This window comes from Parasteatoda tepidariorum, chromosome 5 (genome assembly GCF_043381705.1).
Source record: "Parasteatoda tepidariorum isolate YZ-2023 chromosome 5, CAS_Ptep_4.0, whole genome shotgun sequence".
In the NCBI taxonomy this organism is placed as follows: domain Eukaryota; kingdom Metazoa; phylum Arthropoda; class Arachnida; order Araneae; family Theridiidae; genus Parasteatoda; species Parasteatoda tepidariorum.
The window spans coordinates 71,987,760-72,004,481 of NC_092208.1; the positions used below are offsets into that span (position 1 = coordinate 71,987,760).

Genomic DNA, 16,722 nt, shown 5'->3' on the forward strand with positions numbered 1-16,722 from the left:
GCATTAGAAGAACTTATGGTTCAGTATAAAATAATCTAGTTTCAATTTTACAAATTTTGCTTTTCTATGCATCTTTCAGAGCATAACTAAACAAATATGTGCAAAAACTATTTCTTATAACATATAGTTAGAAATATGATTTTAGATTATTCTTTATTAAATCTATTTAAATTTCCCCCAAATTCATTACATCCCCAGTTCTAATATAACTTTGCTATTGTAGCTTAAAACACCCTTTAGATATTAAAATAACTAATATTATTTAAAATCAAAGTTTTTATACCTTATATCTCCCCTTGCTATGACAAATGTTATAAATTATATATTAATAATTAAGTATAGAAATTTAGGCTTATATAAATCATAATAAATAAAATTCTACCTCCTTAAGGAAGGATGCTTTGTTTGAATTATTATTTTTTTCAATTTCATCTAAGAGAACTAGCAAAACTAGTTCTCTATATAATTGCTTACTTGCTATTAAAAGTCAAATACTAGTACAAATATAAAGAATTTTTTTTTATTTTTAATATTGTTAAGATGATTGATGTTGCCTAAATTTTGTCCCCACTACCATCTTTATAACAAAATATTTTAATTTTATCTTTTGCAAGTCATGTTTTGATATTAACAAATCATTTTTTCTCTGCAAAATATTGAATATTTGGTGTAAGAATGAAATAACAAGGAAAAAAAAAAGGAAAAATTTAATTTTTTTCCTTATGGACCTTTCCTTTTTGCTGCAGATTTGACTTCTGGTATTGTGTCAAAATTTCATATTTTTTCTCAACATTTTCTTCTAAATCTTCTTCAGCATAGTTCTATTGTTTAACTTAGGATGCAAAAGAATGAGGCTTTACACAATGACGATTGATTTATTCTATCTTTAATTTGTTTGATAGGTTTAACCTTATACTCAATTGAATTGTTATTTTTATTGAATGAGCCATTTTTACTGTTTTTTTTTTTAAAAAAAAAAAGAGGGGAAAAAAATCTCTGAGCTGTAAAACAAATTTTAAACCTTTTGACTGCACCCCTTCTTGATTTTCAAGAAGTTATTTGTAAAGAATAGTGGCTTGCAGAGATAGATTTTATTAATTAAACTGGAGATCAGGTTAACGAGCAGTAGCCAAAAATTTTTTAAAATTGGGGAAAGGGAAAAAGAGAGGTTTGTTCTTGCATTCAAGGTATGGGGGATAGAGAAGAATGTGCTGTTTAACAACCTGTTTGCCGTAGTTAAAAGTAATGTGCATAAAAGAGTGACATTTGACTTAAAAGAATGATGCCATTTATTATTCCAACTCCTGCAAGCTAAAAAATAAAAAAAATCTATGGAAATGAAATTTCAAAGATTTTTATCTAAACAAACAACCAATTTTTCAGCTGTTCACTAAAAGCGTATGAAATAACATTATAGTTAAATGGGAGTTCTGATGGGACAACTAATAAAGCTCAGTACAACCCAGTATTCACTGTATCCCAGGTTCAGTAATGTGAAGTTGGGCTCTATATCAAAATTTACAGCTTGTAAATCTTAATTAAAAAAGAAATGAAATAATATAATGTGCCATATATATAATGAAATTTAATATTTTAATTGTAATTAATGATGCGAAATTAATTATTACTATTCTTTATAACCTTTCTTTCTGGTTGTTTACGAAACAAAAAATAGTTCACATTTTAAAATACAATATGATTATCCAAATTATTGTCACAAATGACGTAACATACTCAAAATGCCTTCCCAGAAAAAAGACAACATGATCAAAAAATGTCCTAGAAAAATACTTGAAGTGTATTCAAATAATAATAAATTCGAAATAAGCACTTTATCTTAAGTTTCTAAAGCTGACCCTTTTCTTCCCAAATTATGATAATTTTGGTTTTAGTGTGAACTAGACCCTGGCTCTTGAGACTAAGGGAAGTTAATGTGGCCTTTAAAGATTTTTTTGTCTTTCTTTTTGTCAATTAGGCATATTAAAAATATTTTGGGTTATAAACTGCTAATATAGTCTGCATATTTTACTAGATTTGAAGGCATACTTTAAACTTAATGCAATGAGTGTAAATGTTTTTATTCTGTAACATTAATCAACTGTAAAATAGTTATTTAAAAAAGAAACAATCTAATTTACATATTTTTTTCCTTTTTAAATAATTTAGAATACCTTTTGGAAAGAAAGTAAAGGGAGACTAAGGCAGGCTCTATCACCAGCGAGTACTCCACCAGGTAGTCCGATGAGACGTCGAGCCAGGTCTGCTTCACCCCCAACCAAGTCTCGAAGATTAGATACAATGTCTGTTCGAAATGAATCTTCTGCTGATACAGATTCAGACGACGATTATGCCTGGTTAAGGGGAACTGCTGAACTCTAACCAAAAAGCAAGACTCGCTATCAGTTTATTTTTCATGTGTTTATCATTCAACAGTAACGTCATCCGGAGGGGAGGAAAAACTATGTTCCCCATGTACCATGGATTGGAAAGAAAAAAAACAAGTTTTTGTATTTATTGTTAATGGGCATTGATGTGGCAAAAATGACCTACAAATTATTTATTAGTTGCTACTGTAATATAAAGATGTATTAAAATGTTTTAAAATTAGTTCTAATTTGTGTAAGGGTAGCCTTATTTATAAAAATTTTGCATTTTTTAGTTTTGTTCGATTTATGTGTGTTGAAAATTGAAATAGTATTTTTAATGTATAGTTTTTCTTTTAAAAATTATTTATTTTTATTAATATATAAATTGAAAATGAGCTTTACAGACATATTGTGCTACATATAGGACACATTCTTATTTATGAAACACTATTTTTTTTTAATATGCTACTTTTTGAATTTTTTGATAATTGTTTGTATTTAGTCTATTATAGTTAACGAAATTTTTTTTCCTTAAATATTACTTTCTTAAATAAATAGAAATCTTACATTTTATTCATATTTATTCAAAATTTAAACAGTATTTTTAATCCATTTAATTACATTCTTAATACATTTAACTTTTAATGCATTTATTTACTTTAAATGAGATTTAATTATTGGGTTAAAAAAGCACCTGTTAATTTATTCTAAGCAAAAATTATTTTTTGTGCATATTTAAATTATTATTGATTTAACATTGTTTACTCCTTATCTATTTTTAATTGTATTATAAATATATTTTTTTTTAAACATAAAAGCACTGATTTCTTGACTTATAAATAAAGCCTCTGATTTTTGGATGAAGGTTTTTTTAAAAAAATATATACAAAATCAAGATTATATTAAATTATGCAATTAAATTGAAAATTTTATATACAATTAATTTTCTTACACAAGTATTTAAAATATTAAATAAAATTAGTATACTATATGAGCAAAAATTATCTTAAATGCTTATTTTTCTTTTTCTAATAAAAAAATCTATGAATTGTAATTTTTTAAAAATTATACACAAAATCAAAGTTGCAATCAAAACAAACTAAAGACATAAAGTATTTAATGAGAAATTTAAAAAAACTGATTTTACATAAAACCACTATTTTCTTGACCACTAATTAAAACCTCTAAATTTTGAGTGTAAGTTTTTTTTTAAAATAATGTATACAAAATCAATATACAAACAACTAAGGCATCAAGTTGAGGATTTTTTATAAAATCTATTTCTGACGTGAAATTTTAATTTTTTGAAGGTTATACAATTATTATTTTTTTGCAGATGTTTAATTTTTATATTGATTTTCGTTTGACTTATCACCAGTACTTAAAGTATTAACCAAATTGTCTTTGAAAGCAAAGAAGTTTTTCAGTTTTCTATTAAATCCTTCAAATTTTATTGTTGACACTGTTTGTTTACATATAATCAATATCACAATCAATCAAAATATTAATTCAGAGACTTCTTCGTTATCTATTTTTTTAATTAACTTTTCTTAGTAGCCACTTAGGGCTAATTCTTTTCAGAAGAGTATAAAATTATAAACTAATATTATAAATTAGTTGGCATTGGGAACTAAGAAATGCTAATTTCTCAGCTTCATAAAATTTTGGCTAACATCAATTTTATAACTAATGACTATAAAATAAGTATAAATACTTAATTTTTCAACAAGTAGCCTATTAATTGAGTTTTTTAGTGTTTAAAATCTACTTTATACTATGTTAAACTAACATAAGAAAGAAAAGGTTATTGTATTATTTTTTCTGTTTATATGGTTATTTATAATGATAGAAAAAATTGAGGCACTTTTTTAATGGTAGCAGGTCATATTTTAAACCTTTGCAAACTAGGTTTCTTTTTGGTCTAAGTATGTTTTGTAAATATTAAAGTTAACAGCCTACCATTACTGATTAGCTACAGTTGACAAAACAAATTATTTCTTTTTATAAAAATAGTTCATACAATTTTTTTTTCAAATCTACAAAATGTCATTGTATGTCTTTTTCCTAATGTTTTGTAATGTTAATTTTTGTTCAGTCATAAGTTATAAAAAATGTGTGTCTGGGTTTAGTTCTATCAGAGAACTAAACCCAGTTAGTTCTCTGATAGAACTTCAGTAATCAGTTGAATTTTTAATACTTGCTATAGGGAATTTCTTTTTTCGAGTTTTTAAATATTTTTTTCCCATGTGATTGTAGAAATTTTTTTTCTTTCTAATAATTTTTGTGAGTAGGTATCAATATTATACAAACTTAAATATATTTCCAAATATTTTTAAGTTTGTATAATTTTCCTGTTTTTTTCCCTTTTAATAACACTTTTCTATGAAACTAGTACATTTTTAGGCACTTAAATTTTCAATATTATTACATACATTCCTAAATTTGTTTTGGATTGTTCAATTTATTCGTTACACTTATAGACCACATTTCACTAAGATTCATTACAAACTTGTTTTCTGTTATGAGGTATGGTGCAATTTAGTAATTTATTGCAATTTGTTAAAAAAAAGTTATTTGTTTTCATAAAAAAATATGCATAATTATATAAGCTTTGCTTTTGTTTAAATAAAAATAACATTTATGTTACGGCATAATGAATTTTGGTTAGCTTAAAGTTTAGTTTTAAGCAATTTATAGCCCATTTATGTTACAAACAGAATGAACAATAATTCAATTGAAAGGGTTTTAGTGTTTTTTCTATTTGCATTTTTGCTGTGCCATTACAGTTTAAAGTACCAGTCTTATTTTTTTGAAACATGCTTATATGAGTTATACAGATTCAAGTTTATTGTTAGAGCCAGTTGTATTTATAGTGTACATAAAATTATTAAATTCTCAAGCTGTTTGATGTCCATGATTGCTTTCAATTTCTAAAACAATAAAACTATTCTATTGCATATTTTATTAATGAATTTATTACAGCTGTATATAAAAGAATTTCAAATTGAAGATTAAAACTTCAATTGTAGTTTTAAATATTTAAAATAAAGCAGCACTTCTCAAATCAGATAGTCATTTCTTTGTTGTTAAAAGCTAATTATTTTCAGTATGATTAACGTCTTCGGACCCAATTTATTTGTTTTTATGTAAGAACTGTTTGTTTTGTTACCATAAGTAATTTTTTTTATTAAACTTAAAAAAAAAAAAAAAAAAATCAGAACATTACTATAAAATACGGAAACTGCTATGTGAATAATTTATAATGGGTGTATGATTTTAAGATTTAATTGGTCTGGAAACTTGGAGCATTTATTTTACACGGAGATATTACATGAAAGATAAAATCTGCCTGCAAATGATAAAAAACAGCTACAAAAATTAACAAGAAATTGGCTATCCACAATTGGCACCTTAAAGACCTATTTTAAAACCTGTATTTGAAATAATTTTTAATAGATTGTCAGGTTCTAGAAACTGCACATATGGCTATCAGGGTGCGTAGCCAAATCTTTGAATCAAAAATAAGCACTTTTTAAAAACTTTTCAAGCACTTTACAAAACTTTTCAAGCACTCAAAAAATTCATATTCAATCAATGATATTATTGAAAAACAAAAACTTTTTATAAACAGTTTTAGCGTTAAAAAAAAACCCAAAAAGAAACGGGCGTAAATCGAAACAATCAGTACTTTCCCACATCACCGAGTGAATTCAACTTGACCCTGAACTCAGAGCAAAAGTACCCTTACCCCCTACGTCAAAAAAAGTGTTAGAAGTAAAATAAAATAAACAAGAAAAAAATTAAAATAAATTAAAAAGAAAAACATTTCTTAAGGATCTGATACTCTCTATCCGAATTGGAGCACTCGGTTTTCGGTTTCAAGTGTGCGCGCATGCGCAAGTCATAACGTGGGTACCACATGAAGTCCGCGTAAATGATTACGTAGCAAACTCCCCATTTTTTGTGAAATGCATGGGATCCACCAGATATCACTGAAGGGGAAAAAAAATTTCGAAAAAAAAAGCACTTTTTAAAAACGCCAGCTGAAAAAAGCACCTTTAAAAGCTTTTAAAAACGAAATCCACAAAAAAGCACCTTTAAGTACTTTTTACAAACGCTACGCACCCTGGCTATACCTGACTTATAATATAGTCAGCATTACTCTATAAACTTTTCTCAAACATAGAAGTCAACTGGTTGCAGAAGGCGGCTAGTAAAATATAAAAATAATAACCAATATTCAAATTTGGGTTTTTGATGTAAAAAACTAGTGTTTGACGTGTCAAAAAGTGTTGAAAACTGTCGAAATCTGACAAAAATCTAGGGCAAGTTTCTTTTTTGTCACTAGGGACATTTTATAAGATATTAACTCAGGCACAATACTTGCATTATATACTATAATTATGATTTATCTTATAAAAAATATAGCCAAAATTATTGAAACTATTAATTGGTTATCTAAACATATGGTATTCGTAATACCTTAAGATCAATATTATTTGCTATATTATAACCATTTACTTTCAGTTAACTACGAGTTGTTTATTATTATCAATAAATATAGATTTTAATTCTTTTATGCCTCAGTTCAACAATGGGCAGAAAGACAATTTATTCTTCCGCCTATCCCAAACATAAAATTAGAAATATGATTTAATTATATACTATAATTTTAAAGAATTATTATATTAAATAAAATATATAATTAAATTAAAAAAATTCGAACTTAATATTTTTAATTTAAGTGTATCACTAACTTCAAATGTAACTAAACATAAAAAAGAATATTTGTGAATGACCCCTCAAATCACTATTTTAAAAATGATTAATGAATTGTTAATCAAAATAAAAGTATTGTTAATCAAATAATAATTACACAGTACAAAGATAATTCGAATTTTAGGAACAATTTATCTGCATCATACAAGATTTGACTTCAATGTCTAAGAATAATAAACAAGTATATGTCATCAATTCTACCTTAAGTTCATCAGAGGAAAATTGATTTAATCAAATTTTTATTTTCTTTATATTGTCACTCAAGAAACCTAAAAATTCTGTGACAACAAATTTGTTTGAATAGATTAGATCCCTAGCAACAATTTTACCTTGGTCTTAGTTGGGTTCAAAATTGGTTCAGTATGGGTCCTACATGAACATGCACCAAGGGTTATATTATATTGGGATGTCTAGATTTTTTAATATAGGGCCAATATTGGCTGAATAATGAATATAAATATCGGGTGAATCTGACAATTTCATATTGGGCCAATATTGGTTGCAAAGCAGCTGTAAAATATTGGGTGAATCAAACAATTCTATGTTGGTCCAATCTTGGAAAATACTCCCTTTAAACTCTGAGATTGGTGAATATTGGTACAATGAGGGCCCAAGTTTTTTTGCTGCTAGGGATATTTCAATCACTTTTTAGATGGTCCTCAGTTCAACATATTATGTTCTTGAATTGTTCATTATGTGTTATGATGGAAATAAGGAAAAAAAATGAAATTCCACAGATTTCCCGAATATCTGTCAAAATCAAGAGCTGTAACAGTATAAACTATTGCAAGTAGTAGAAAAAAAATATTTATCAGCTGCAATACATGCTGTGGTGTTATGCTAAACGATTGGTAAATTGAATAAAATTTAATTTTAAAGCTGTTATACATTTCAAATGATAATAGAGGCAAATTCAACTTTTAAAAGGAATAAAAAAATTAAATTTTTTTTCATTGAAATTGAAACAAAACCATTGAATGGAAACAATTCAAATATTTAAAAAAAGTTTAATCTAAATATGATAAGAAAATTTATCTAAGTTTTTCAAATGTCTTTTCCTTTCCTTTATCTTTTTTTTTTTTGTCTTATAACTAAATCTAAAGAATATTTAATTTTATATTAAAACTTTCAATAAAAAAAAAACCCGAATTTGAAGATAAAAACGTGTTATAGAAGTAAAAATTTGAATTCATCGTTACACCATGTTAATTTAATTAAATATTTTTTTAAAGTTTATATTAGTCTTTACAAATTTATTCTAATAAACACAAAAGTTATTATAATCAAGTTCGATGAATTAAGTCCAGAATTCAACAATCGAAAAATAAAATATTTCATTTCAGATTTGTGTTTAATAAAAGTAACTTTTTAAAAATATTATTTAATTAACACATTAAAATTACATAAATTATCACCGACCATTTATCATTGAATACTCGTTTCTATCACAGAAATTAAATATGACATTTGTAATTGCAATACTTGAGTTAGTTCATTTTATGATTGTGAGTAGTTAGTTACTATTTTTTAAAAGATTGCATAGAGCTGATTTGCCTTTCGTTGAACACATTTCAAATCACTCAACAGCAAATTATTCTTTTCTTTTTTATTTTTAAAACACTATTTTAAATGAAAGATAATAATCAGTGATATTAAAATAATAAAATGACTGACTACTCTTTTTGAGAAAAATTTTGAAAGATATGAAAAAAGTAAACGTAATTGAGCTAATAAAGAGAGGGGAAAAAAAAGCCAAATTTTACTTTCTAATATCATTGATTTTAAATAAAACTCTTATAATAATAAAAATATTTAAATTTATTACTTAATTACATATTTATCACAGGAGATGAATGCAAAATAAATCATGACCTACAGTTGTGTTTGTAATTCCAATTCAAATATGACTTGAGTTAGCAAACTGTTAAGTTTACGATTGTCAATGTTTGGTTCATATTTCCAACAGGTTTCAAAAAAGCATAATGTTGATCGATCTTGCACTATGCATAGTTCTCTACATATATTCATCTTTGTTTTCAATTCTTCTTTATACATTCCTTCTATTTCTTCAGACATGGAACCTAAAAAAAAAAATCATTATAAAGAAATTTTTTTTTTTTCCAGGGTGCATAGCCAAATCTTTTAACAAAAAATAAGCACTCAAAAAATATTTTTAAGCACTACATACATTAACAAATTGCAAAATAATTTACAAAGACTTTAGATGATCATGAGAAAATAACTAATTTCTGACAAGAAACTCTTTTCTTGACTGTTATATTCTTATATTATTTTCTTATCCGTTATAAAATGATCAAGAGATTTTTTGGTTTGATATTAGAGTGCAGAAAATGAAGTCTGAAATTGAGAATATCTTGCAAAATGCTACAGATTTGCACATGAGAAGGCAATAATCTCACTGAACCCAGCTCAGTAGACGCACATGGGAACATGCAAGCATTTCATCAAACATGTAAAATGATTGGCGCTTTCATACTCTATGGACCGACGGTATGCAGAAATTGATTGTGGTTGAATGAATTGTGAAAACGTTGAATACAACAATGTGAAAAGCACGCTTCTGCATAATATGTGAGGAAAATCGACATGGTAATGAAAAAAAATCTCATTTTTGAAAAGGGAAAATTAAGCACTTTTTAAAAACACCCAATGAAAAAAGCACCTTTAAAGGCTTTTAGGTAACAAAAATAAAAAATAAGCACCTTTAAGCACTTTTTAAGAACGCTATGCACTATGTTTTAGTTACAAGTTGTTTAAAAAGTTTGTTCGCTAATTGTTGCTTGAATTTAGCATTTTTGAGATATGAGATAGCAGAAGATATTCAAAAGAAATCTTTCTTAAAGGATGCCTGAACATGCACATATATCTTTTATAATTTTAAATGCAAAAAAGGTGAGCTAACTGCAACAATCCAAACTCCTTAGGTGTCAATCAGCATTGCAAACATACCATTTTTCTATTTTATTGAATATGACAAAAATACTTTTGAAGAATAGAAACAAAACAATAAAAATAAGTGTTTTTTTTTTTTTTTTTTTTTTTTTTTTTTTTTTTTTTTTTTTTTTTTTTTTTTTTTTTTTTTGAACCAGTATACAGCATTTTCATTATTAAAACAAGATAAGAAACTTCTTATGTTATCTTAACTTCATATGGATATAAATAACATCTTAACTTCTAATGGATATTATATTTAAATTTCTTTTACTTCTTATCATAACTAAACTAGTTTAGATAAGATAACTGGGATAAATTTTTGTATTAAAATCTATATTAAAAAAAAAAGTGTTGAATATGCATAATACTTGTAATATGTAAATTTCATCCAAAATGTTTTTCAATTTTGTAGTTAGCTAAATTTTAATATTTTTTTATTATTTGTTCCAGATAGGCATTTTTAAAGATATTTGTACAAGAAAAATTAACTCCTAAATGCTTGCATCAAAGTATTGAGTTAATTATAAGTGTTAAACACCAGTGCATTGTTAAATAATGAAAAAAGAAAAGAATTTTTAATAAGATGGGGGTTAGAAAATGAATTTTATGTATAAAAAAAAGTAAAAACAAAGATTTTGTTGGTAATTGGATTTTACTCTTTATATGTTCAGAAGCTTTATATGTTTTAGTTCAGTTTGTTTCTTTATATGCAGAATATTATCAGGCCTTTTAAAAATTTCGATGAGAAAAATGTTTAAAAAACTAATATTCACTTAGGTAGGGATGATCATAGGTGGGAAAATTTATCTGAGAATTTTTGCAAGTAAATTGGCAAAATCTTTAAAATTTATCTGCAACAGGAATAGAGATGCTTACATGGTTAAACATCAAAGTAGACAAGAGAAAATGACATTCAAAGCAAATTCAATCTACTTTTTCAAATTTTACTAAATTATGACTAAATTTTAGGAAAGAATTTTGTAGCGATACCATCACGTTTTTATTTAAACAGCAATAAATTCCTTTAAGAATTTTTAAAAATAAAATGAAAATCAAATATAATTGGAATAAAATGTTCAATGTAAAATAATACTAAAAAAAAAAAGTAACTCAAAACTTTGATTGTTCAATTCAAGAAAATTCAAATAACTTACAAAACTTTGACAAAGGCCATGACTGGAACGGAATTTCATCAGAATCAAAAGAACTCTCAGAGAGTTGTGATTTTGAAAGTGTAGATAGAGCGTTTAGCTTTTGCATATTTTTTTCCATTTTGCTGACAATGGATTCCTAAATTGAAAACAGAAATATATATTTTATTCAAATGTTTAATTTATACTTCTAAAAAAAAAAAAAAAAACTATTTTTAATCTGACAATCAGTTCTTTCATTAAAAGTTGAGATCATGATATCNAATACTTTGTCATAAAAAAAAAAAAAAAAAAACAGAAAAGTTTCTGATTTAATTATAATTATTCATTGTTTATGCTATTTTCATTTACTAAATTAGACTTTTACAAATGTTGATTTTAAGGGTTTATCTAATAAACTAAATTTAAATAATAATAAATAAAAAAATACTACAACATTAAACGTTGCAAATTATAAAAGCAGACAAATTTCCTTTTTGGCTTTGTAATTTTACCACCTCGGTTTTCTTTACCTAAAATACGTGCATTAGTAGCTAAGATTTGAAATCAAAAAAATAAAAGTACATTTTAACTTTCCTGGCTTTGAAGTTAAATTTCATGCTCTAAATAATTTTGAAAACTGGAAGAATAATAGGTTAGTTTAAAGAGCGAACAAAAACTTAATAACGCAGTTATATTTATGTTTTGGCTGTTTTAAAAAAAAGTTTAATAACTTCTAAAAAATTTAAGTTATTTGCACATTCTTAAGTTGGGATAATTCAGGCAATACATGTAGTTCAAAAGTATAGCTTTGCTTAAGTGTAATGCTTTTTAATCGTGGAATTTTTAAAATTTCCTTCGCGAAAGAGCTTTAAAAAGCGCTATAACATAATTTAATGCAAACGTCTCACTTTGTACTTAAAACAATATTATAAATTAAAACAATATAGTTAGTATATCACAATACTTGTTTTTAAAATAAAACTTACCAGATTTTTTAGATTTTCTTCCAACTGATTTGACATTAGCGACAATTCCTCAAATGTATTCACTTTTAGTTTATCTTCTGGGTGTAACTCTTCTCCAGACCTATAATAATTCAAAAAGGGTTGTTAGTTTAATCAATTCTTTTAGAAAACAATTTATTTTAAACTTTTATACAACTATAATGTAACTTATATATTGTAACTTTTATACACAAATATTTACTAACTAGGATAAGGAATCATACATATATTTGTGAAACATATGTATGATTCAGAAATATCAAAAATTTTATTCATGCAGAGAGAGAACATACATTAAAAAATATTTTGTCTTAAAATAATTTAATTTCAAATAATTGATTGTTTGCGTCATTTAAAAATTTAGTTTTGATAATTAGTCTGCTTCTAATCTGTTTTGTAATTAACTATAAATGCTATTCAGTTTCTAATTTAAGTTCGCTATGTCTTCTTTTCAGCTAAAATAATTTTAAAAAAAATCTATTTGTGTGTATGTATATATATTCCTTGAAAGGAAATAAACAAATGAAAAATATAAATATATAAACTACCTATAATGATACGTAACTATCTATACATTTGATTACAAAACTAAAATGCTGTGTATTGTGTATTATTTTTTTGCATTATTATGTATTTTCCTATATCATTATTTTATTTATGTGAGTAAAATGTAACATAAATGAAATCGACTAGGGTCAAACAAATAACCAGCTGATACACTGATGACAAAGCTTGAAAATTTCTTATGGATTTTTTGTTTGGTATTCAATGAAGGTCTGAAAAATGACATTTTTCATTTAAACTGAGAAGAGGGGGGTTAAAATTATGATTAGGGATGATAGGTGATTTAAATTATAATTATGGGATTTAAATTATGACTTTCAATAAAAAATAAATAAATAGGATTTAAAATCGTGATTTCAAGCACGAATTTGAAACATTTGACTTAAATTGGTAAAAGTAAAGTGTGCAGTTAAAAGTAAAAGTAAGCAGTAAAGTGCTTATCAATATAAAAAAAAATACTTAAAATTGTTTCTGTCTAATTTGGGATATCGCTAAAATTGTGGAATGCATGTTAATAGTAATTCTACGCCACAACTGCACATTTGTATGCAAATCAATGCAACTGTCCCGAATGATACGTTTATTGCCAGTTAAATTTTTTGAGGACATAGTATCAAATAATAAAATATTGTTTGATATATATATTCTCTTAATTGATTTTGTAAACTTATCATAAAATTAAGATACGAAAATTCCCGAGCGTATTCAAATAGTTGTTCTAATTAAGAATAGACACACGAGTAAAATAATCAGAGACTCTCTATGAGAATCTCTTTGAAAACAAAATTTAATTTGATTTCTATTGATATTGAGGAGATTTTTGATATGCTGCCATGAAAATGTTCAGATTGTAGCTTGCAATGATTTAAGAAATAACTCATCAAAAATAGAAAATTTTTAAAGTTCGTCAAATATCACGTGATATTGAAATCAAACAGGCTGCATAGCAGAATTCTTTTTCTATGGCAACACTAACAGTTTGCATTCTTTTAACACCAACGTAACATTAATATTTGAAAAATTGGAAACCATTTGAGACTCAAAATTGCTTTCATTCAACATAAAACTTAAAGCATCACGGAAATTTAAAAAAATAATTTTGACATTCTAAATTCGAAAATTATAAGTTTTAGTTTTGAATTCTTTTCGGCAACGGAGTTAGATATATAAAAAAATGTTGTTGTGTTCTAAAGTGTTTAAGAAATGAAATATGTTATTTTTTTTGATAAAATTTTTTGTAGTATCATACTTGGCATTCATTTAATTTAGTTGGCACAAAGCACAGGTCACCAACAAATTGGTGACCTGTGGACGTGATAAGAACATGCCAAAATTGATGGATGATCCACATTAAACAGTTGATTTGCTTAAAAATATACTGCTCAAAGAAAAAAAAATCCGGTGATGTAAATAAAGTCTCCCGGTCAATAAAAAAAATAAAAAAATGAGCGAAATGCTATAAAAAATGAGCAAAAATGCTATAAAAAGAAAATGAAAAAAAAAAAAAGCAATGAGCAAAATTGATATAAATAAATAAACAGCAAAAATCAGCTAGTGGTATCCGTTAATCGAATTCTATCCCAGATAAAATTCTGGAAGGGGAGTAATGTGGCGTAACTAATACCAATATAATATAAAAATATTAAATACCAATTCAATTAAATACCAATATCTCGAGGTACCTTTTGATAGATGAAGGCTGACATAGTCGATTTATAAATCCCTACAATTGATACATTAACGATAGACATAGAGGCTGATAAAAATAACATTTGTTTGGCGAACATAAAATGCGTTTCACTGAGCATTTGGGTACAAAAAAATTGCATTTGAGAGAAACAAATAAAAAAGGTGGTTCCCTAAAAGAAAATCGTTTTTAGTAGGGTGTGTGGTTTCTCCCGGAAACCCTTCAGGCATCGAGTCGATGAGGTTATTAATGAGGGACTGGGGTATTCAGTCTCATTCCGTAACATTCTTTTAGAAGAGCTCTTTCCAGCTCTTGGAGAGTTTTTGGGGGTGTTAGTCGTGCAGCAATTCATTTACTAGAACGTCCCAAACATGCTCGATTTGGTTCATGTCCGAAAAGTACGTTGGCTAATCTTTTTGTATAGTTCCTTCATCCAAAAGGAGATCATTTACCAACTTAGAACGATGTGGGTGGCAATTGTCACCCATTAACATGAAGTCATATCAAATTGCTGCAGTGTATAGGTCTCAGGATCTCATCCCTATATTGACGACTGGTTAGAGCTCTATTAAGAATGTTATGGAGATCGGTGCTCCCATTCTCCCATCAATGGAGATGCTAGCATAGACCATCACTCCCTCACCGCCAAATCTTACTCTTTTGTGTACGAACGCAGGACTGCTTCTAGTGCCCCGTTCTCTCCAGATGAAAATATGCCTATTATCAGGATGAACGGAAAAACGGGACTCGTCAGATAAAAGAACATTGTGCCATTCATTTCCTCTCCAGCTTTGTTGACCACTCTCTGCTGGCGTGATGTTGATGTTGACGTGACAAACACCTTTGCCGACGAGCATACTGACCTACAGCGTTCAGGTGGTTTCGGACAGTTTGGGCGGAAACTCTAGTGCCATAGTAGCCGAGCGAAGGTGTTGTTGAAGAAGAGTGGCATTCATATTTCTGTGTTTCCGAGCCGTTAACGTTAAATAACGGTCCTCATTGGGCATTGTTGCACGTCTATACCTTTGTTCTGATCTTCAGCCTGCTTTCCACGTCTCCACAAAACGGTTCCAGAACCTGGAAATCGCACTTTAGGAAACTACAATGGCTTGTGCTACTTCGTCTTGTGTTGGATTCCCTCTAACTGGCCAACAACTCTCCAAGCTTCTGATGCGGTTAAATGACTTGATAGATGTTAATAATGTTGAGACATCGCACTCATCGGAAGAGCGCGCTTATACACTGGTTATCATAAATTAAGGAAAAATCACAAAAATAGCGATAACTCTTTCAAAAGTAAGCCAAACCGTGCAAAATTTGCATATGTTGTCCACTAAGAGTAGCTGAGTAAAATTGCAATATGCAAATTAGTGGCGCTGCACTCGGCTTACGTCATCTGCCTGGAGCATAAAAGTCCAAGTTTGAGAGAAAGCACACAAATTTTACTGTGATTGCGACATTGAAAATCTGAGATAGCCAATTCGTAATAATGACCTCTAGGCATCATTTGCCTGAAGAACTACGATGGAGAGCCATCGGGAGACTAGAGGCAGGGCAGAGTCAATCAGAAGTGGCCAGATGGCTAAATGTGAGTCCATCTGTGGTTCATAGACTTTGGAGGCAATTTCAAACCACAGATTCGGCATCTAGGAGGTTCAGTCAAGGACGGCCAACTGTTACGACCAGTGCCGATGACCGATATTTGACATTAAGTGCACGCAGGAATAGAACCGCTACTCCGACACATCTTAGATCCTCTCTTGCTGCAGCCACCGGAAGGTTGGTGTCAACGTCAACTGTGCGCAGAAGGCTCCACGAAGGTGGTCTGTATGCGAGACGACCAGCCATTTGCGTGCCGCTCACATCACGCCATAGGAGAGACCGTTTGCAGTGGGCCCGACAACATGTCCACTGGACGTCAGATCAATGGAGGCCTGTTCTCTTTACGGATGAGTCCAGGTTTAGTCTAGAAAGTGACAGTAGACGTTATTTGATATGGAGAGAACCTGGGACCCGTTATCATCCATCAAACATCCGTGAAAGAGATGCATACGGAAGAGGCAGTGTCTGTGTTTGGGGAGGCATATCCTTAGGAGGGCGCACATACCTCCATGTCTTTCCAAGGGGAACCGTGAATGCTCAGGTTTATCGAGACAACATCCTTGATGCTTATGTGCGCCCATATGCCGGGGCAATTGGTGATTGCTTCCTGTTACAGGACGATAATGCAAGAC

General features: G+C 28.1%; 2 protein-coding genes across 11 annotated transcripts in view; one reads left to right on the forward strand and one right to left on the reverse strand.

Annotated features, from left to right (window-relative positions):
- LOC107443017 (choline-phosphate cytidylyltransferase B) overlaps window positions 1–5,433 on the forward strand; it is a 56,171-nt gene extending 50,738 nt beyond the window's left edge. For all 10 annotated transcript variants that reach the window (XM_043051572.2, XM_043051573.2, XM_043051577.2 and 7 more), the window contains one exon: window positions 2,167–5,433. In XM_043051572.2, coding sequence (XP_042907506.1) covers window positions 2,167–2,379 — 213 coding nt within the window. In that variant the 3' untranslated portion in view covers window positions 2,380–5,433. The remainder of the gene's footprint in view (window positions 1–2,166) is intronic.
- A 3,512-nt stretch (window positions 5,434–8,945) lies between these two features.
- LOC107443016 (cyclin-dependent kinase 2-interacting protein) lies at window positions 8,946–13,615 on the reverse strand. The gene is made up of 4 exons (XM_016056747.4): window positions 13,265–13,615; window positions 12,220–12,319; window positions 11,255–11,390; window positions 8,946–9,226 (listed from the first exon to the last, which is right to left on the reverse strand). Exons 1-4 carry the CDS (start codon window positions 13,408–13,410, stop codon window positions 9,018–9,020), a joined length of 591 nt encoding a protein of 196 aa, XP_015912233.2. The 5' UTR covers window positions 13,411–13,615; the 3' UTR covers window positions 8,946–9,017.
- Window positions 13,616–16,722: the final 3,107 nt, after the last annotated feature.

Excerpts from the sequence above, each read along its gene's own strand:
- LOC107443016 (XM_016056747.4), bottom strand. The coding sequence starts at position 13,410 with ATGTCCTCAAAAAATTTAACTGGCAATAAACGTATCATTCGGGACAGT. Across the intron at positions 12,320-13,264 it reads CAAATTAGACAGAAACAATT|GTCTGGAGAAGAGTTACACC; the intron begins TTAAGTATTTTT and ends GAATTATTATAG. Across the intron at positions 11,391-12,219 it reads AAGAAAATCTAAAAAATCTG|GAATCCATTGTCAGCAAAAT; the intron begins GTAAGTTTTATT and ends TTTTCAATTTAG.